We start from the raw sequence: 23,204 nt of genomic DNA on the forward strand, positions 1-23,204 counted from the left end.
ACAGTACACCTATACCCGTCCTGCGTACTGCGTACTTTACATATCCTACTTTGTTTCCTTCTTCCTTTATAAACCTGACTAGCTTCATTATATATGCAGTGGACACACCACTATACTACTCAACTTCGCCCCTCCCCTCTCCATTACACTAATAGGACATCATACATACATAGACATTGTTAAAGGGGGAAATTGACTATCTGTATTATCTCCCTTTTCTCCGTTCCTAGTCCATTACCTCTGTTTCCTATATAGTCCGCTTACTTTGTATTGTTCACAATGTGCACACACTCCAGTCCTTCACACTCCACAGGAGTAACCTACAACGCTCGCAGATACTTAAATATATAAAAATACTTTACTCATACCATAGACGTGACAAACCAATATACACTACATCGAGATACAATACATTACATAGACAACACAACCACACACTGCTGCCTCTGTTCCTACCTTCCCTGGACACTTTGCACATGTGACTAGTAATGTGTATGTATATATAATATAAATCCAGGTCCCAACCTTATACGGTCTCCTGGTACTACAACTATAACCAAAGCCACATACAGCGCCTGACCATTAGTACATGTACATAAAGAGACTCATGCATAAACAGCATATATATCATCTATACTCCACATAACATTCCTAGAATATCTCTATGTACACATATAAAGTCTGCTGTAATATAATTATACTTATATACATACACAGAAAGCACACAGATAATATAACTTAGCTTGCTCCTGATGTTAAGTGCTGATCGTCCAGGGCTGGCAGGAAAGAGCCAGCACCAAGAGCTTCCCATGGCCTATATGTTCCTATCCCTGAGTTGAACCCACCCATTCCATTGACTCTGCCTTATGACCACCCATATACCTTCCAATGTGTATCTGTACAGTATAGGTAAATCTAATCCCAGTATGCTCAGCTGTCTCTACATCCAGTTTATGATGGCTCCTTCCTGTACTGAGGTCCATTGTAATGCTAATAAGGCAGTAGATAAGAATCTATGGCCAAATGGCTTCTGAGCATACTGCCACCTCAAAGGGTGAACACCACTGAATAATATCAGTATATACTATATCTATTTACCAGGTATATTTTATGTGGTCATAAGACAGAATATCTGGATGGGAACAATATTCTCCTGTAACAGACATCCTCTTACTATATCCCATATATCTCTCTCTTCTCACCTGTCAGCCGATATGGGTTCTGTACAGTACGCATGCGCCACTAGACTCCTGTTACAGCTAGACATTGTCAGTATTCCCATGGCACAGCATTTTTCCGTTATGCGCATGCGCCTACCTCCGACATACTATAGAGTCATACCATAGAGTTGCTGTCACTGCTAAACAGGTGCACATGCGCAAATCTCCCACTCACCATAGAGTTTTCAACCATAGAGTTTAAACACTCTGGACACCTGACACTTCCCCTCCCACGTAATTTCCTCATACCACATTTAAGGAGACAGTTCACCATGCTCCCACACGCTTACCCATGGAACAAGCTACCCATCTTTACAGCGTCATTTCCTATAAGGTACTTTTTCTATTGACCAGCGGCAATAGGTGAGTACACATGAGGTTCCAATAGTAGGTAACTATCGATAGTGGTTTTACATAGGTCCTATTTTTCACTTACCTATGCTACTCCGTGATTTTTACAGTTTGTCATGTAGATTATTCTTTGCATTGCTAAACTGTGTCCTACTGTATTGCATCTGTATTACAAGGTTTTCTTAACTTGCATACCAGAGATGTACCCCCAGCTTTAGAAGAAGGACCCTGTAACTCAAGACATGCAATATTTCTTGTATCTGTGTTGTTATTATTTCGCTGTATGAGCACTTGTACAATTCTTTGCTGACTTCACTTAAATGTTCGATGATTGTAGCCAACTCTCTTATACTGTCCTGCCCCCCAGGCTATATAAACCATTATGTACAATGTTCTTTAAATCCTCCTGTGCTAGATATGACTATATCCATGTGACATTTAGTTTTTGTCTGTTTTTTTCTTTTTCTGTACATACTTATTGTATATGTACTCTCTTACTAATATGTATACTATTTCTGCGTTTTGTTTCCAGAGTTTGATAAAGGCCGGATTGTGGCCGAAACGTTACACCTTTTCTCTTATATTGCCTTATTTAAAATAAACCTATTTTGCTTATTTCAACTGAAGGAGTGCTTTCGTTTTTCATTGCAAGTATCTACGGGGTGGGAACCCTAGCTACCGCACCCAGACAACCTGCAGAATGCCACATATTTGATCTACATATCATAGTTGAGAGATATGTTTCGACCTCTTTTTTATTTTTTTTAACACAACCTATATAAAAGAACATATACTAACTCGAATGTAAGCTGTAAAACACACCTAGGTAATAACAACCTACAAAAAGGTACACAATTCAGAAAGGTTTTTTTAAATACTAATTTCTTTATTGTGTCATAAATATCAAAAACAGTAATGAATACCTTAATTAAAAACCAGAGATAAAACATCACTCACACTGAAAGCAGTCACCTAGGTCCTATAACCTCATATTATAATAAAGTGCAAATAGTGCAACAAGAGACTGGTAAGCCATATAAACACACATGAAAGATGGACAAAATGGTCCAAAAATTCAGTGAAAAATATGGTCAATAACCAAGTCAAGTAAAGTGAGGCATACAGACCAGGGCAATAGGACAACCCAAAACCCAACACATGTTTCGCACGGAGCTCCTTCCGGGGACTATTGACCATTTTTTTTTTCACTTTATTTTTGGACTATTATGTCCATCTTTCATGTGTGCTTATATGGCTTACCAGTCTCTTTGCACCTTATTATAAAATGAGGTTATAGGACCTGGCCCATGAGGAGACCCATCTTTGTAGGTAATGTGTATCTTTTAATATATATGTTTCTTACATGTATGTATTTCTAATAAAGAATTGTTATATTTGGTAACAATGTTCCTGTTTGGTTCTTTTTAGGTGGTTATATTTTGGTATTACACAGAACAGTGAAGGGTATTATATGTACGCCTATTGGCCCAAGTATTTTAGTTGGTGTTATGTGTTTTAAAATAGTAAAGCAAATAACCACAGCATAGAGGCATGGAACGCAACTGCTATGGGGCATGTGGTGGGAGGAAGCTTAACACTGAACTATTGCATCTATGTGCTTTTCGTGACAGTGTCATAGCTTTCAAGGCCAGCTCCAGGTTAATGTGCACCCTTAGGCGATAGAGTCACAGTGGGCCCCCTTATACCTCAACTTATTTTATACACCCTATACATATTTTACACCAATAATGTTGGAAGTGACATTGTTGTCACTGTATTTACTGCATTTTTTTTTGTTTGCATGTATGTTTTTGGGTAAAAATGACATAAATGTTTATTCCTGTTATTTTTTTTACCAAAGAACACAAACAATAAAATGCCACGTGTGAACATACGCTAAGAAGGAGAAAGGCTGTGTTCTGCAAAGTTTATAATTTAACCCTTTTACTGGGTGCTATACATATTTAAACAGTCAAAAGTTTTTTTTTTATTTTTGCCTTACGCATTCATAGCCATAACAGCCATTATTTTTTATTTTTACGTCAACATAGATGTATAAGGTCTTGTTTTTTGCCAAGACGTGCACATTAGTAGGTGTGTAATTTTAAACAAAACTTTGGGGTGGGGAAGCGCACTAAGGCTAAGGCTGTACTGGTTGTAAGAGTGACTAACTACACAAAATGGGTTTAGATGTAAAAATAAATAAATAAGTAAATATATATATATATTTATATATTTGATGTTGTCTAATGTGTTCTATACAACAGACGAGAGCAAATCAGATAATAACCACATGTAGAGAATGCTAAAAAATGACAACCACAATTCTGAGCAATAAATCCGAACACTATATCAAAATGTAGTATTCATATGATGCAAATGACAATGACTAAAATGTCAGTTTAAATAACATAACAATATAAAATCACAATAAATAGGTTCTAGCGCTCATTGCATAATACTCTAATTTTAATCCAAGAGACTGGATACAAAGTCTCAAAGACTGAAAATAAAAGTCCATCGCAGGGCCCTTGCAGTATGGACATAAAAATGCAACTGACAGTCACGACTTTTAAGGTATGTTCACACACTAGACTAAAAACGTCTTAAAATACGGAGCTGTTTTCAGGCGAAATACAGCTCCTGATTTTCAGACGTTTTTGTAGCAACTCGCATTTTTCGCGTCGTATTTTACGGCCGTTATTGGAGCTGTTTTTCAATGGAGTCAATGAAAACCGCCTCCAAAAACGTCCCAAGAAGTGACATGCACTTCTTTTTCATGGGTGTCTTTTACTCGCCGTATTTTGACAGTGACGCGTAAAAGTAAGACTCGTGGGAACATAACACCGTAAAACCCATTCAAAGCAATGAGCAGATGTTTGTAGGCGTATAAGGGGCGTTTTTTCAGGCGTAATTCAAGGTGTAAAATGCCCAAATTACGTCTGAAAACACTGAGTGTGAACATACCCTAAGGCTGGGTTCACACGAGCATGTTACGTCCGTAATGGACGGAACGTATTTCGGCCGCAAGTCCCGGACCGAACACACTGCAGGGAGCCGAGCTCCTAGCATCATAGTTATGTACGATGCTAGGAGTCCCTGCCTCTCCGTGGAACCACTGTCCAGTACTGAAAACATGATTACAGTACGGGACACTTGTCCTGCAGCGAGGCAGGGACTCCTAGCATCGTACATAACTATGATGCTAGGAGCCCGGCTCCCTGTAGTGTGTTCGGTCCTGGACTTGCGGCCGAAATACGTTCCGCCCATTACGGACGTAACATGCTCGTGTGAACCCAGCCTTATAGTTTCGCGTAGCATTGATGTTAAATAGCCGCAAAATAATTGTAGTTGGTATCCAGCTTAATAAATTAGTCAATATCTCCACATATAAATCACCACCTTCGTATAAAGGATAGTAAATTCAAATGCTAATTGGGGCTTGAATACGTCTCGCCACCCCTGATGATGTTACATAGTTAGTAAAGCTGAAAAAAGACACATGTTCATCAAGTTCAACCAAGGGACGGGAAAAGGGAAGGGACAATTTCTACACATAGGAGCTAATATTTTTTTGTTCTAGGAAATTATCTAACCCTTTTTTAACCCCTTAAGAACGCAGCCTTGTTTTGGCCTTAAGGCTCAGAGCCCATTTTTCAAATGTGACATATTTCAATTTATGTGGTTATAACGTCGGAATGCTTAAACCTATCCAAGCGATTCTGAGACTGTTTTCTTGTGACACATTGGGCTTTATGTTAGTGGTAAAATTTGGACGATATATTCAGTGTTTATTGGTGAAAAATTGCAAAATTTTGAGAAAATGTATAAAAAAAAAATAGCATTTTTCAGAATTTAAATGCATCTGCTTGTAAAACAGACGGTTATACCACTCAAAATAGTTCTAGTTCACATTTCCAATATGTCTACTTTAGATTGGCACAGTTTTTTGAACATTCTTTTATTTTTCTTGGACGTTACAAGGCTTAGAACAGAAACAGCAATTTCTCATATTTTTAAGAAAACTTCAAGCGCCTTTTTTTTAAGGTACCTGTTCAGTTCCAAAGTGGCTTTGAGGGGCCTATTGTAATGACGGGGGGTGGGGAGACAGACAAGTGAGCCCTAATCTACCCGCCACTCAGTCCCTGCCTTCTTGCAACGACAGGCCCTAGGCGACGGGGTACAACTGGGCGACAGTCCCTATGCTCAATAAGTGCACGACAGACAAACAGACAAGGGTACACAGAGCTAGGGGGAGAAAGGGGCAGTTGCCCATGGCAACACCGTGAGCAACAAGAGAAGTAAACAAGCCGAGTCAAACCAGGAGTGTACGTGGTACCAAACGCAGAGCAGGAGAGTAGTCATCAAGCCGGGGTCAATATGAAGCAAGGACAATAGTACAAGACGCTGCAGCAGGGCCAGGAAACCAAACGAAAAGAATCACAAGCAAAGGAGGAACAGGAAAGGCAGGTATAAATATACAGAGGGCGGGAGCTAGCTCCGTCTGGTCAGGCTGTGATAGGTTCACCCACTCCTAAGCCTGCCACCCTGAGTGGTGGAAGATGGAGTCAGTCTCACAGACATAGAAGCAGGTGCAGACTGATTATCTATGGGCGTTAACCCCGAAGCTGTGCCTGGCAGATCCTTTAAAGTACCCCCCCCTTTTATGAGGGGCCACCGGACCCTTTCTAAGTGGACCTGGTTTACTGGGGAAACGAAGGTGGAACCTCCTGACCAATATCCCAGCGTGAACATCCCGAGCGGGTACCCAAATCCTCTCCTCAGGCACGTATCCTCTCCAATGGACCAGGTACTGGAGGGAGCCTTGGACCATCCTGCTGTCCACAATCTTGGCCACCTCGAATTCTGCCCCCTCAGGGGTGAGAACAGGGACCGGAGGTTTCCTCGAGGGAGCCAAGGACGGGGAGCAGCGTTTAAGGAGGGAGGCATGGAACACGTCGTGTACTCGAAAAGATGGGGGCAACTCCAGTAAGAAGGAGATAGGATTGAGGACTTCAATGACCTTGTACGGCCCTATAAACCGGGGAGCAAACTTCTTGGACGGGACCTTAAGGCGCAAATTTTTAGACGATAGCCACACCAGATCCCCGACCATAAACAAGGGGTTAACAGAACGTTTTCTATCTGCCTGAGTCTTTTGTATGCTCTGGGACGCCTCTAGGTTCTTCTGAACCTGAGCCCAGACTGTGCACAGGTCTCGATGAACGACCTCTACCTCGGGATTGTTGGAACTACCAGGTGAAACGGAAGAGAGCTGTGGATTAAACCCAAAATTACAGAAAAAGGGGGAGACCCCTGATGAGTTACTGACCCGGTTATTAAGGGAAAATTCGGCGAGGGGAATGAATGATACCCAATCATATTGACAGTCAGAGATAAAACACCTTAAATATTGTTCTAGAGACTGATTAGTACTTTCAGTTTGGCCATTAGTTTCAGGATGGAAGGCAGAGGAGAAGGACAGATCAATCTCCAACTTTTTACAGAAGGCTCTCCAAAACAATGAAACAAATTGTACCCCTCTATCAGAAACAATATTGACAGGGACCCCATGGAGACGCAGGATGTGTTTGACAAACAAGGTAGCTAACGTCTTAGCATTGGGTAGTTTCTTGAGGGGCACAAAGTGGCACATCTTACTGAAGCGGTCTACTACAACCCACACCACCGACTTGCCTTGAGATGGAGGCAAATCGGTGATAAAATCCATGGAGATATGGGTCCAAGGTCTCTGGGGAATGGGCAAAGAACATAGTAAGCCCGCTGGTCGGGACCTGGGAGTCTTGGACCTAGCACAAACTTCACAAGCGGCGACGTAGGCCTTAACGTCTTTGGGCAACCCAGGCCACCAATAGTTTCTGGCAATGAGGTGCTTGGTACCCAGGATGCCTGGATGGCCAGATAGTGCAGAGTCATGAATTTCCCTAAGTACCCTTAGCCGAAATTGCAGGGGAACAAACAGCTTGTTCCCAGGAAGGCTCCCGGGAGCTGAACCTTGATCAGCCGCAATTTCAGAGACTAAATCAGAATCAATAGAGGAAATGATTATACCTGGAGGCAAAACACATGCAGGATCTTCCTCCAAAGGAGGGCTGGCCATGAAGCTACGCGACAGTGCATCAGCCTTAATATTTTTAGCTTAGCTCCTGGTACCAAATCAATTGCGCAATCGTATTCTCTATGAGGAGGTAACACTTCGGAGGCGTTTTTAGAGAAAACATCAGCGAAGTCTTGAACAAACTCAGGTAGAGTGTTCACCTCCTCAGGGGGAGAAATAGAATTAACAGAAAAACATGATGTCATGCATTCATTACCCCATTTGGTAAGATCCCCAGTATTCCAGTCAAGCGTGGGATTATGCAACTGCAACCAGGGAAGGCCTAAAACCAAATCGGACGATAATCCTTGCCTCACCAGTACAGAGCACTGCTCCAAATGCATGGAGCCAACAAGGAGTTCAAAAACAGGGGTATGCTGTGTAAAATAACCATTAGCAAGAGTAGTGGAGTCGATACCCACTACCGGACAGGTTTAGGCAAATCAATCAATGGCATAGCTAGAGACATAGCAAATTCCACAGACATAATATTAGCAGAAGACCCTGAATCCACGAAGGCACTGCCGGCAGCAGACCTACCACCAAAAGAGACCTGAAAGGGAAGCAAGATTTTATTACGTTTCATATTTACGGGAAATACCTGTGCGCCCAAGTGACCTCCCCGATGATCACTTAGGCGCGGAAGTTCTCCGGCTGCATTCTTACGCTTAGGACAGTTGTTCACTTGATGCTTGTCATCCCCACAATAGAAGCAGAGACCATTCTTCCTACGTTATTGGGGGGACACGGAGTCCCCGAGTTGCATAGGTGTAACGTCTATGGCCACGGCCCGTCGATCGGTCGTTAACCCCGACGGCCGTGGCCATGGACAGCTTACCTGCCTGCAGCGTCGTCCCCCAGTCAGGCGCCGGCACTCTCTTCCAGATTCCGAGTGTCTCCGGCGGGTGCACGCGCCCGCGCGTGCACGGCCTTAAAGGGCCAGTGCGCACGTTTTTGCAAAAACTGCAATCTGGCCCAGGATGACCTGGGCTATAAAAAGGGCTCTGCCCTCTTGCCCTTTGCCAGAGCGTTGTTAGTTTTCCCGTTGTTCGTCTTGCTTATGGTCTCCCAGTGTCTTCCAGCCTCCCAGTGTACCTTGCTCCTGTATTCCGTATCCCGTAACCTGTTTCCGTGCTACCTAGTGCTATTGCCGTGCTGTGCTACCTACCGTGCTGTGCTACAGTCTACGCTACCCTGCTACGCCTCACCGAACGACTTCCCACCGCCTGGTTCTGGACGTGTCCGCCTCGCCACTGCCTACGATTGCCTCAGGTACTCTCGCTGAACCATTGAACTGTGTACTTTCCGGTTTGGCCAGCTGCCATCCCCGCTACGCGGTACGGCCCAGTGGGTCCACACCCCGCATCTTGACAGTACGCTCTGGCCATGGACCCCGCTGGCCAATTCAAGGGCTTGACACCCTCCCAAGTCATGCAGGCGGATCTGCTGGATCTCTGAGCTAGGCAGGAACAGCTCCTCGTGGCCGTGGACTCTATGGTGCAGCAGCTAGGGATGCTAGTTGCCTCCATTCCTGCTTCTATGCAAGTTCCTCAAGCCGACCCTCCTGTTGCTCCTCCTGGCAGTTCCTGTACGGACCCTCCGTTCTCGCTGCCATTGCCCTCTCGGTTCGATGGAGACACCAGTGCTTGTCGGGGGTTCCTGAACCAATGCCACATTCATTTTACCCTGCACTCTTGGGCATTTCCGTCAGATGGAGCCAAAATCGCATTTATCATCTCCCTCCTGACCGGCAAGGCCCTGGCATGGGCTAACCCTATCTGGGAACGTCAGGGACCCGAGACCCGAGACTTCCAGGAGTTCGCACGAATATTCCGAACCGTTTTTGAGGAGCCAGGACGAGTCTCATCAGCCGCCACCGCCATCTTCAACCTTCGCCAAGAGGACAACTCCGTGAGCGAGTATACTATTCAGTTCCGGATTCTGGCAGGAGAGCTATCCTGGAACAATGAGGCATTTGTGGCATCCTATTGGCATGGCCTGTCGCCCGAGATCAAGGACGTACTAGCTGCTTGAGACCTGCCTCACGCGTTGGACGACTTGATTCTGCTTGCCACTCGGGTTGACATAAGGCTGAGGGAGAGATCCCATGAGGTTCGTCATGAGCGCCGGCGTCCTAGACTGGCGCCCAACTTTCAGCAACCCCTCTTGCCTGCTTCTATCGCTTTGCCCGAGGTTCCGATGCAAGTTGACAGACTAAAATTATCGGTCCAGGAGAAACAGCGCAGGCGCACCTCTGGACTGTGCTTATAATGCGGCCTCGCTGGTCACGTCGTGCGTCTGTGCCCTCACAAGCCAAAAAACCCCAGCGCCTAGGCTTGGTTGGAGAGACAACCCTGGGCGTCAACACATTGAAGCAAGATCTCTCCTCCAAACTATTTATCCCTGTAACCATCATTGCTGGCGAGAGGTCTCATCCGGTCTCCGCATATCTGGACTCCAGCTCTGCAGCCAACTTCATCTGCCAGGATCTTGTGGATCTCCTACAGTTGCCCACTATCCCGCTTGAAAGTCCGCTAATCATTGCCTCGGTGGATGGACTGCCATTACCAGACCCAGTTGTGTCCGTAACCAAGCAGTTGAAACTCCAAGTGGGAGCCCTTCATGCTGAGATCATCTCTCTGTTCGTCCTGTCCAAGGCCATCAACCCCGTGCGGCTGGGGTTGCCTTGGCTTCGTCTGCACGCCCCGTCCTGGATTGGAACTCTGGAGAGGTTCTCCAGTGGGGTCCGAAGTGTCTTGACCGCTGTCTGAGTCACATCCAGTCGCCACAGCCTGCTCCTCTTCAGTCGTTGGCAGGTTTGCCCCTCTGTTTCTCCATGTTCGGCGATGTCTTCAATAAAAAGGAGGCCGAGACCTTGCCGCCACACCGGGCATATGACTGCCCAATCGACCTGGTTCCGGAATCGTCTCCTCCTCGTGGTAGAGTGTATCCTCTCTCCTTGCCAGAGACCCAGTCCATGTCGGCTTACATCAAGGAGAACCTGGAGAGGGGTTTCATTCATAAATCTTCATCCCCGGCCGGAGCAGGGTTCTTCTTTGTTAAAAAGAAAGATGGATCATTACGACCTTGCATCGACTACCGAGGCCTAAACCAGATCACGGCTGAAGAACAGGTATCCTCTGCCTTTAATTTCTGAACTGTTTGATCGCATACGGGGGGCAAAATTTTTTTCTAAACTGGACCTGCGGGGGGCCTATAATCTGATCCGGATTCGTCGAGGTGACGAGTGGAAGACTGCCTTTAATACTCGTGATGGGCATTACAAATACTTAGTCATGCCCTTCGGCCTGTGTAACGCTCCCGCAGTATTCCAAGAATTTGTCAATGAAATTTTTCGTGATCTCCTATATGTTTGTGTTGTGGTGTATCTCGATGACATTCAGATTTTTTCCCCAGACCCAGTAACTCATCAAAGTCATGTCCGCCAGGTGTTGCTCCGTCTAAGAGAGAATTGACTTTACGCCAAATTGGAGAAGTGTGTGTTCGAGAAGAAGTCTCTATCCTTCCTGGGCTATATTATCTCAGATCAGGGTCTCAAGATGGATCCCCAGAAGGTAAAGGCCGTCCTGGAGTGGCCACTCCCCCAAGGCTTAAGGGCCATGCAACGCTTTCTAGGATTCGCCAACTTCTACCGACTCTTCATCCCCAACTTCTCATCTTTGACAGCACCTATCTCCACCCTCACTAAGAAAGGTATGAATGCCAAGATGTGGACCCCGGAGGCTGAAGACGCATTTGAATCCTTAAAGAAAGCCTTCACATCTGCCTCCATTCTGCACCATCCGGACGTATCTTTACAGTTTTCGTTAGAGGTGGACGCCTCCTTGGTGGGTGCTGGTGCACTGTTGTTCCAGAAAAGACCGAAAGGCAAGGCCGTGGTATGCGGCTACTATTCCAAGCTATTTTCTCCCGCAGAGCGTAACTACTCGATTGGGGACCGGGAGTTACTGGCCATCAAACTGGCTCTGCAGGAGTGGAGACACCTACTGGAAGGCACGGTTCACCCTATCCTGATCTTCACGGATCACAAGAATTTGACCTACATTACAGACGGCCCAGCGGTTGAACCCTCATCAAGCCAGGTGGTCGTTGTTCTTTGCTCGGTTCCGGTTCGAACTCCACTACCGTCCCGCCAACAAGAATGTGAGGGCCGATGCCTTGTCTAGATCTTTCGAAACCGAGGATGCCATGGAATCTCCACAGAATATCATTGACCCATCCTGTATCTTCTCTGTGAATCCCCTGCAAGTTAGAGACATTCCTCCGGGTAGGACTTTTGTGCGTCTGGTTGACCAAGGAAGAATTCTTCGCTGGGGGTCACAACTCTAAGCTGGCAGGTCACGCGGGTGCTCGTAAGACCCAAGATTTAATCACCCGTCAGTTCTGGTGGCCCACGCTGCCCAAAGATGTCATGGACATTGTCTCCTCTTGCACAGTCTGTGCAGCAAATAAAGTTGCTCACTCCAGACCTGCGGGCCTGCTCCAACCACTGCCTGTGCCCGTTGCCCCGTGGCAACATGTCGCTATGGACTTCGTCACGGATCTTCCTCCTTCTGCGAGTTGCAGTGTGATCTGGGTGGTGGTGGATCGATTTTCCAAGATGGCTCACTTCATCCCGTTGACCGCTCTGCCGTCTGCTACGCGGTTGGCTGACCTCTTCATACAGCACATCTTCCGTCTGCACGGATTGCCCCTGCATATTGTCTCGGACAGAGGTGTCCAGTTCACCTCGAAGTTTTGGAGAGCACTCTGCGGCCTCCTTGGTGTGAAATTGGACTTCTCTTCGGCCTATCATCCCCAGTCCAATGGGCAAGTCGAGAGAGTTAACCAGATTATGGAGAACTACCTACGTCACTTTGTGTCCAGGCGCCATGATGATTGGGCAGAGTTCTCCTATAACAACCACACCAGTGAGTCAACCACATCCAGTCCATTTTTCATCGTCTACGGCCAACATCCTCGTATACCTCTTCCTGTTTCTACAATATCCCAGGTGCCTGCAGCCGATTCCACCTTCAGGGACTTTCTACAGATATGGCAACAGACCCGATCTTCTATCCTCTTGGCGGTGGACCGAATGAAGAGAAAGGCAGATACAAGAAGACGGGTTCCTCCGCAGTTCCTTCCAGGGACTAAAGTCTGGCTGTCTTCTAAGAATATCTGGCTGAAGGTGCCGTCATGCAAATTTGCCCCGAGGTTCCTTGGTCCCTTTGAAGTCCTGCTACAAATTAACCCGGTATCCTACAAGCTGCGGCTCCCCCCCACTCTCAGGATTCCTAACTCCTTTCACGTCTCCCTGCTAAAACCGGTGGTCCTGAACCGCTACTCCAGGACTCCTAGTCCCACAGTGGTTCCTGGCGGCCCATCTGGGACTTTCGAGGTAAAGGAGATTCTGGCTACCAAGAAGGTGGGAGGAAGGACATTTTATTTGGTGGACTGGAGGGGGTTCGGCCCAGAAGAGAGGTCTTGGGAGCGAGAGGAGAACATCGATGCCCCTGTCCTTGTGAGGAAGTTTCTCTCTCGCTCTGGTCCCAAGAAGAGGGGGCGTAAGAGGGGGGATACTGTAACGTCTATGGCCACGACCCGTCGATCGGTCGTTAACCCCGACGGCCGTGGCCATGGACAGCTTACCTGCCTGCAGCGTCATCCCCCAGTCAGGCGCCGGCACTCTCTTCCGGATTCCGAGTGTCTCCGGCGGGTGCACGCGCCCGCGCGTGCACGGCCTTAAAGGGCCAGTGCGCGCGTTTTTGCAAAAACTGCAATCTAGCCCAGGATTCCCTGGGCTATAAAAACGGCTCTGCCCTCTTGCCCTTTGCCAGAGCGTTGTTAGTTTTCCCGTTGTTCGTCTTGCTTATGGTCTCCTAGTGTCTTCCAGCCTCCCAGTGTACCTTGCTCCTGTATTCCGTATCCCGTATCCTGTTTCCGTGCTACCTAGTGCTATTGCCGTGCTGTGCTACCTACCGTGCTGTGCTACAGTCTATGCTACCCTGCTACGCCTCACCGAACGACTTCCCACCGCCTGGTTCTGGACGTGTCCGCCTTGCCACTGCCTACGATTGCCTCAGGTACTCTCGCTGAACCATTGAACTGTGTACTTTCCGGTTTGGCCAGCTGCCATCCCCGCTACGCGGTACGGCCCAGTGGGTCCACACCCCGCATCGTGACAATAGGTACCTCCGTGTCTTCCGGGGAGGAACGAAGCAACGGAACCTCGGGAGGCATCATGGGGGAGTCAGAGAAGAAAACACAAAAACTTTCACGTTGTCGTTCCCTGAGACGTCGGTCAAGTCGTACCGCTAAAGCCATAACCTGGTCTAGGGAGTCAGAAGAGGGATAGCTAACTAGCAGGTCTTTCAGGGCGTTCGACAGACCCAACCTAAACTGGCACCTTAAGGCAGGGTCATTCCACCGAGAAGCTACGCACCACTTCCTAAAGTCAGAGCAATACTCCTCACCAGGTCTCTTACCCTGACGTAAGGTCACCAGCTGACTCTCGGCAAAAGCAATCTTGTCAGTCTCGTCATAGATGATTCCGAGAGCAGAAAAGAAAAGATCAATGGTGGAAAGTTCAGGGGCGTCTGGAGCCAAGGAGAAGGCCCATTCTTGGGTCCCTTCCTGGAGCCGGGACATAATTATACCCACCCGCTGGCTCTCAGAACCTGAGGAGTGGGGCTTTAAGCGAAAATAGAGCCTACAACTCTCCCGAAAGGAGAGAAAAGTCTTCCGGTCCCCTGAGAACCGGTCGGGCAACTTGAGGTGGGGTTCAAGAGGTGAGGTGAGCGGGACTACCAAGGTAGAATCAGGCTGGTTGACCCTCTGAGCCAGGGCCTGGACCTGTAGGGAGAGACCCTGCATTTGCTGAGCCAGGGTCTCAAGGGGGTCCATAGTAGTGTCAGGGACCAGGGTAGACTAGGTATAGGCTTGTGATTATGTAATGACGGGGGGTGGGAAGACAGACAAGTGAGCCCTAATCTACCCGCCACTCAGTCCCTGCCTACTTGCAATGACCCGCCCTAGGCGACGGGGTACAACTGGGCGACAGTCCCTACGCTCAATAAGATGCACGACAGACAAACAGACAAGGGTACACAGAGCTAGGGGGAGAAAGGGGCAGTTGCCCACGGCAACACCGTGAGCAACAAGAGAAGTAAACAAGCCGAGTCAAACCAGGAGTGTACGTGGTACCAAACGCAGAGCAGGAGAGTAGTCAGCAAGCCGGGGTCAATATGAAGCAAGGACAATAGTACAAGACGCTGCAGCAGGGCCAGAAAACCAAACAAAAAGAATCACAAGCAAAGGAGGAACAGGAAAGGCAGGTATAAATAGACAGAGGGCGGGAGCTAGCTCCGTCTGGCCAGGCTGTTATAGGTTCTCACACTCCTAAGCCTGCCACCCTGAGTGGTGGAAGATGGATATAAAAGAGTATCCGGTACACCAATATAGAAAAAAAGGTATTTTTTATTTTGTTTCTAATGCCAGTGGCAGAGTGCGACGTTTCGGTCTAGGTGACCTTCATCAGGCACTGGAATAATTAAAGAACAGTAATCAATATGGGAATAAATATCATACAATACAAGATATAGGGGAGGGGGGGGGAAACAAAAGGGTAAAAAATAACTGCATAAATACATGTTACTCTGAACAAGTGTATAAAGACGTTACGTTTTATCAAACTCCAAAGGCAGAGAAAACAATAAGCGAAATAATAAGTAAAAATAAACATCACTATAATCAGGAATGGGTAGAAAACATCCAAATACAGGTATGGATAAAGCATTATATTGTCATAGCAAGAAATACATCAAAATAAATTTGAACAAAGCAGTACAATTGAGTGGTGGTATCTGAGGACACAGGTTAAGGAATAAAACAACATGAGTGTAATTATCCACTAGATGGCAGTGGAAGTACAATAATCAAAGGATACAACTGTAGCAGCACACAAAACTATCACTAGGGATCATCACGATAGATTCAAAGATAGACTGAATCGGGTAGGTAGGTGTGTACACTAAAGTTTATAGTGAGAGGAAGGCAGACGTAGAATATACAAAGAGACCAGAGACAAAGTCTGAGTAGAGGGAGTGTGGAGTAGCTTATTACCTGAGCCGTGCTGGGCAACTGAATTGACGAGCGCTAGTGGTGCTGATAGCGGCTGGCCGCTGTATCATGGCGCTGAATGTGAGTGTACCATGCTCACTATAAATATGGCGCCAAGGAGATTCCCTCTGACGTAGGTGCAGTGGGCGGGGCGCTAGTGTCGAGGATGACAGGTCAGAGAGACTCAGAGACTCCAGGGGGCGTGACTCGTGGAGAGTCATGATTGGACGGTGTCTTGTTGCTGCAGTAGGCAGGGAAGTAAATAGTAGCGATGCTAAAAGGTTGCTAGGCAACCAGTCGGGGAAGGAAGACAATGAGTCAGTGGTACCGTCAGAGAGGCTGAGAGGACTCTGCAAAGGTAAGGATCGGCCTATGAATGTTCTGTATGTGTCCTATATGTGTCAGGGGTCTATTGAATATATAAATCAGGTGTGACATAGGGGAAATGTCTGAAGCTGGGTAGAGAAGTAACTGATGTGGACACTACTTGTGTAATGGCAGTCTATGTGATCTAAGTGTCATAAGTAAGGTAGATGTATGCTATGATAAGGGAGCTGGGAAGATCAAGGAAAAGAAAGGGAACGAGAAATAAAAACAGGTAGACACAGGCAGGTTCTTATTCTATCCATAAAAGGGATACCGTGGTGGTTTAGTGGGTCTATGGGGGTTCTTGGTGGAACAGGGTAATTCAGTCAGCGTGTCTGGAGGAAAAGGCAATTGTATGGTCATGGTTAGAGCTACATAACAGTTTAGAATATATGGCAAATTAGGAAACAAATGTTGTATACAGTATGTGACTTTATAGGAAACTACTGAGTTCATAGTCCCTGTTCAGTCCCTTGGGTTCTAATGTTTGTAGTTTATGAATCCAGAATGCCTCCCTACGTTTGAGGGTTTTGATCCTATCGCCCCCTCTTCTCGGGGCTGGGATATGTTCAATAACCTGAAACCTGAGTTGTGCAATGTTATGATGCGCTTTGATGAAATGTGCTGGGATGGGGAGCAGTGTCTTACTGCATCTAATGTTAGACTTATGCTGACTGATCCGGTCTTTAACGCACTGTGTGGTCTCACCTACATAACCCAAGCCACACGGGCATTTTATCAAATACACCACATAGTTGGTGTTGCATGTGAAAAAGTCATGTATGGGTATACCTTGTCCAGTCTGTGGGTGCTGTATCTTATCACCTTTGATGATGTGGGAACACTGCATACAGGATCGGCATGGGAAGGTACCTTTTTTGGGTGTACTCAGGAACGTTTGGCGTGGTAATTTTTTGGTAGAGCCTATGTCCGCCTTGACTAATTTATTCCTAAGATTTGGTGGTTTTTTTGTACATGGTAGGAATGGATTTTTGAATTCATCGATCTGGGGGTACGCTTCTTTGAGTAAGGGCCAATGTCTCCTTATTATGTGGTGTATTTTTTGTGAGCAGGGGTGGTAAGTGTGTACAAACGGAATACGTTTGTTTTCTTTGTTGGTCCTGACCGAAGTGTTTTCCCTTGCCTTGATCAATGTGTCAACAGGATAGCCTCTGTTCCTAAATTTGCGGGTCATTTCATCCATTCTTTGGGATCTGGTGTGCTCATCATCCACAATCCTTTGTACTCGGTTGTATTGAGATTTGGGTATGGAATTTTTTATGGATTGGGGGTGGCAGCTAGTGTAATGGAGTAAGCCATTCCTATCAGTTTCCTTGATGTGTAGATCGGTAGTGAGCTTACCAGCCTCATTTTTTTTTTTTTTTTTTTTTTTTTTTATGACCCGTGTGTCAAGAAAACTAATGGATGTGGTGTCATGAGTCATGGTGAATTGTAATTCAGGCCACACATTATTGAGGTAATTAGTAAACTCCACTAATCTATCAAGAGGGCCGTGCCAGAGACAGAATATATCATCGATATATCTTTTCCACATGATTATATGTTGTTGGAAGTCAGTATGGGGGTAGATGAAGTGTTCTTCAAAACTGGCCATATAGCTGTTGGCATATGGTGGTGCAACATTAGAGCCCATAGCCGTGCCCTGTTTCTGTACATAGTAGGTGTCCTCAAAAAGGAAGTAGTTCTCAGTGAGTATCAGTGTGAGTAGATCCGTACAGAGCTCCATAATTTTAGGGTCTTTACCTGATCTTGTCAAAATCTCATGTACTGCAGTCAAACCTTTGTTGTGTTGTATGGATGTATACAGACTGCATACGTCAAAGGTGACTAAGAGAGTGTCAGGTGGGGTCTCATTCAGCGTATGTATGGCTGTCAAAAAGGCGCTAGTGTCTAGAAGAAATGACTTCGTGTTTTTTATCAAGGGGGTTAGAAGTTTTTCCATAAAGATGGCTAGTGGTGACAGTATAGAGTCTGTGGAGGCTACTATGGGGCGTCCTGGAGGGTTCTCAAGTCTTTTATGGATTTTAGGTAGTGTGTAGAAGACTGGTGTGATCGGGTGTTGGTTGGTTAGGTAACTGGCTGTGTTCTGATCAATTGTGCCCGCCAGCGTGTGCTTCTCTATAGTAACCCTAATTCTGCTGGCTATCTTATGTATGGGGTCCTGATGGATGGGTTGATAGACCGTTCTATCTCCCAATAGTCTATGGATTTCCTCCACATAGAGGGATTTGTCCATAACCACCAACGCTCCTCCTTTGTCCGCTGGTTTGATGACCAGGTCTTTGTCATCCACCAGTGAGGAAAGAGCTTGTCTATCCAGGCTGCTGAGATTGGCTTGGCACTTGTAGTAGCCTAGGCCAAAATCATGGCTAAATTGATCCACATCCCTGTGTACCAATTTAATGAAAGTCTCGAGGGGAGGTGAGTTTTTAGGAGGTGAGAACAAGCTCTTGTTCCTTAGTCCCAAGTCTTTTGAAGTGACCATCGGGGTCACTGAGGTTGTGGTCCTTTCCTCATGTCTTGGGGTCTCCTCCTTATTGGAGAAAAAGACCCGGAGGCGCAAGGACCTATAGAAACGATTCAGGTCCATGTCAAGCTGGAACAGATCGTATCTATATGTGGGGCAGAATGACAAGCCTCTCTGTAGAAGGAGTAATTGTGCCGGGCCCAGGGATTTAGACGAGATATTCACAACTAAGGATTGTGTCGTGGGGCTCATACCTGAGACCTGGTCGCCATGGTCCGATTCACGTCCTCTACGAAGTTTGCCTCCTCGCCTCGTCCTCTTCTTGGTCTTCTGCTGCGGCGTCGACCTAAAAAATGACTGTTGTAATTGTATCCTCTTTGGTAGAAATTTGATCCTTCGCCTCCTGATCCAGATAGTGAGGATTCTGAAGACCAATGATGACCTCTCGCGTTCATTCCAACTGATGTGAAGCCTTCTTGCCATTTGTATACCCTGTTATTCTGGTAGTCGTCCAGGTCCCTTTGGAATTTCCTTCTTTTTTGATTCTCTATTTCACTCCGGTGAATCCCGAGGTTAGTCTTCAGTTTTTCGTCAAAATTCGTGAAGTCGATTAAGGACAACGTGGTCCTAAGTTGTTGTTCCGCTGCGGTCACCTCTTTTCTCAAATCCGCGATATTTTTCTGAAGGAATGATACGGTGAGTACCATCAAATCAAAGGAGCATTTATTGAGGATTTGTTCGAATTTAGTGCAGTATTCGGGGTTCTCCTTAAATATTGTTGGTCTGATGGGCATACGTAAGCCACGTGGGATACGTTGGACCTTGATGTATTCGGCCAGTGTTGCGCTATGTAGCTCCTGATTAATAAGCCTACGCGAAGTCTTCTCCAAGTCCCGGCTCCTAGTCTCCGTTGGTGGTGTCTGTAGGAAGTCTCTTGATGTGGTGACCTGTGATAGGATGTTATCCATCTGTTCCTGGTTGTAGGACAAAGTCAGATTTGACATGTCGTCTTCTGTGCTCTTCTGAACGGGTAAATCAATTTGTGTAAAGGTTCAGATAGCACCAGATACGTGGAAGGGTGAGGTTTTGCACGGATAGGGGCCCAACCCAAACATAAATATAAAAGAGTATCCGGCACACCAATATAGAAAAAAAGGTATTTTTTATTTTGTTTCTAATGCCAGTGGCAGAGTGCGACGTTTCGGTCTAGGTGACCTTCATCAGGCACTGGAATAATTAAAGAACAGTAATCAATATGGGAATAAATATCATACAATACAAGATATAGGGGAGGGGGGGGAAACAAAAGGGTAAAAAATAACTGCATAAATACATGTTACTCTGAACAAGTGTATAAAGACGTTACGTTTTATCAAACTCCAAAGGCAGAGAAAACAATAAGCGAAATAATAAGTAAAAATAAACATCACTATAATCAGGAATGGGTAGAAAACATCCAAATACAGGTATGGATAAAGCATTATATTGTCATAGCAAGAAATACATCAAAATAAATTTGAACAAAGCAGTACAATTGAGTGGTGGTATCTGAGGACACAGGTTAAGGAATAAAACAACATGAGTGTAATTATCCACTAGATGGCAGTGGAAGTACAATAATCAAAGGATACAACTGTAGCAGCACACAAAACTATCACTAGGGATCATCACGATAGATTCAAAGATAGACTGAATCGGGTAGGTAGGTGTGTACACTAAAGTTTATAGTGAGAGGAAGGCAGACGTAGAATATACAAAGAGACCAGAGACAAAGTCTGAGTAGAGGGAGTGTGGAGTAGCTTATTACCTGAGCCGTGCTGGGCAACTGAATTGACGAGCGCTAGTGGTGCTGATAGCGGCTGGCCGCTGTATCATGGCGCTGAATGTGAGTGTACCATGCTCACTATAAATATGGCGCCAAGGAGATTCCCTCTGACGTAGGTGCAGTGGGCGGGGCGCTAGTGTCGAGGATGACAGGTCAGAGAGACTCAGAGACTCCAGGGGGCGTGACTCGTGGAGAGTCATGATTGGACGGTGTCTTGTTGCTGCAGTAGGCAGGGAAGTAAATAGTAGCGATGCTAAAAGGTTGCTAGGCAACCAGTCGGGGAAGGAAGACAATGAGTCAGTGGTACCGTCAGAGAGGTGGAAGATGGAGTCAGTCTCACAGACATAGAAGCAGGTGCAGACTGATTATCTATGGGCGTTAACCCAGAAGCTGTGCCTGGCAGATCCTTTACACCTATGTATTAGAAACCCCCATAAAACCCCCCATTTTGAAAACTAGACCCCTCAAAATATTCAAAACAGCATTTAGAAAGTTTATTTAACCCTTCTGGCATTTCACAGAAATTAAAGCAATGTAGAGGTGAAATTTGCAAATGACATTTTTCTTGCTGAATTTCAATTGTATTAATTTTTTTTCTGCAACACAGAAGGTTTTACCAGAGAAACAATAAATATGTATTGTCCAGATTCTGCAGTTTTTAGAAATGTCCCACATGTATCTCTAGTGTGATCGTGGACTAAAACACAAGCCCCAGAAGTAGGGGAAGAAGGACCTAGTACATTTTGAGGCCTCTTTTTTATTAGAATATATTTTAGGCAGCATGCCAGGTTTGAAGAGTTGTTAAAGTGCCCAAACAGTAGGAATCCCCCAAACGTGACCCCATTTTGTAAACTACACCCCTCAAGGAATTAATTTATGGTTGTTTTTACCATTTTGACCCCACAGTTTTTACATTGGGCTGTGAAATTAAAAAAAAGTTATTTTTTCCAATAAGATGTCATTTTTGATCAAAATGTCTTATTTTCACAGGGAACAAAATACCCCATTTTGTTGCCCAATTTCTTCTGAGTGCAGAAATACCCCATTTGTGGCGATAAACTGCCGTTTGGGCCCATGGGAGGACTCAGAAGGGAAGGAGCGCGGTGTGTTCTTTGGAGTGGATTGGTTTTCGGGTGCCATGTCGCATTTGCAGAGCCCCAGAGGTATCAAAGCAATGGAAACCCACCAGAAGTGACCCCATTTTGGAAAACTACACCCCTCAAGGAATTAATTTATGGGTGTTGTGACCATTTAGACCCCATAGTTTCTTCACAAAACTTATTTGAATTGGGCTAGGAATTAAAAAAATATATATAATTTTTTTCCAATAATATTTAGTTTTAGCTAAAAATTTCTTATTTTCACAAGAAATAAAATCCTCAATTTTTTTGCCCAATTTGTCCTGAGGGCAGCAATACCCCATTTGTGGTGATAAACTGCCGTTTGGGCCCATGGGAGGGCTCAGAAGGAAAGGACCACCATTTGGCCTACTGGGGATTTTCTGGTGCAAAGTCATGTATGCAGAAGCCCCTGAGGTACCAGTACAGTTGAAACCCCCGAGAATTGACCCCGTTTTAAAACTACACCCTTAAGGCATTCATCTAGAGGTGTAGTGAGCATTTTGACTGGAGACATATACCCCATAAACTGTAATGTGGGTTCTCACGGGTATGGCAATACCCTCAATGTGTCTGTTATCAGCTGCCTGGGCATGAAGCAGGGCTCAGAAGGGAAAGATGAGGGGGATAAGCTGTGCGGAGTGCATCAGGGTAAGTAAAACGGGGGTAGATTAAAAATCAAGGGATGTATGATCAATTTTGAAGCACTCTTCAATACGGAGCCTTAGTTTTTCGGGACACATGTCACATTGATATATTGTGTCCTCCCTTATCCCCCTCTTATAGCAGACTTTGCATCTCTTTTGACTTTTTTCCTTCTTGCCAGTTTGGGGAACTTCTCCTGGAAAGTGGTGCCCTGGTACAATGCGTGTGGCCTCGCTTCCATAAGTACTGTGTGCCCCCCCTTCTTGGTCCCTAAAAATTAGTTTCTTGATAACCACCTCTTGAAATTCCAGGAAAGTTCCCGTCTGGCCTGCACATTGACGTAGCACGTACGCATTGTACAATGCCATCTGTATGATGTGCACGGCCAGCTTCTTATACCACACCCTCGATTTCCGCATGGCGCTGTAGGGCTTCAGGACTTGATATGACAAGTCCACCACTCCCATGTACCTAATGTAGTCCAGTATGCTGTCTGGTTTGGGGGTCTCTGTACTGGTACCTCATACAAGTACATGGGTACTGGTGTGGCATCTCTCTTGTCTTGTACCTGACACACAATATGTTGCTGCTAGATTGTGCCCTGCCCTCAACCCTTTTGAGTAGAGTCAAGCAGAGTCTTAGGGAGGCCTCTCAGATTTCTTCTAGCAGTGTCGCATGCCGCACGACTTCTGGAAGCGAGGCAGTTGAAGAGTGGGAATTTAGAGCAAAGTAGAGGTGAAATTTACATATTTATTTTTGTCCAAAAATTCTTTTTATACCATGTTTTTCTAGAACACAAAAGGTTTTACCAGAGAAACGCAACGTAATACTTATTGCCCAGATTCTGCAGTTTTGAGAAATATCCCACATGTGGCCCTAGTGCGGTAATGGACTGAAGCACCGGCCTCTGAAGCAAAGGAGCACCTAGTGGATTTTGGGGCCCCCTTTTTAT

The 23,204-nt window shown here is 45.8% G+C and overlaps 1 protein-coding gene across 1 annotated transcript; it reads right to left on the bottom strand.

Annotated features, from left to right (window-relative positions):
- Nucleotides 1-15,150: 15,150 nt before the first annotated feature.
- Nucleotides 15,151-20,789, bottom strand: LOC142651759 (uncharacterized). The gene is made up of 4 exons (XM_075826822.1): nucleotides 20,472-20,789; nucleotides 18,919-19,891; nucleotides 16,451-16,511; nucleotides 15,151-15,554 (listed from the first exon to the last, which is right to left on the bottom strand). The coding sequence occupies exons 2-3, from the start codon at nucleotides 19,666-19,668 to the stop codon at nucleotides 16,503-16,505; spliced, it is 759 nt and encodes a 252-aa protein (XP_075682937.1). The 5' UTR covers nucleotides 19,669-19,891; nucleotides 20,472-20,789; the 3' UTR covers nucleotides 15,151-15,554; nucleotides 16,451-16,502.
- Nucleotides 20,790-23,204: the final 2,415 nt, after the last annotated feature.

This window comes from Rhinoderma darwinii, chromosome 1 (assembly GCF_050947455.1).
Source record: "Rhinoderma darwinii isolate aRhiDar2 chromosome 1, aRhiDar2.hap1, whole genome shotgun sequence".
NCBI classification, from domain to species: Eukaryota; Metazoa; Chordata; class Amphibia; order Anura; family Rhinodermatidae; genus Rhinoderma; species Rhinoderma darwinii.

Coding starts and splice junctions, on each gene's coding strand:
- LOC142651759 (XM_075826822.1), bottom strand. CDS start 19,668: ATGTCAAATCTGACTTTGTCCTACAACCAGGAACAGATGGATAACATC.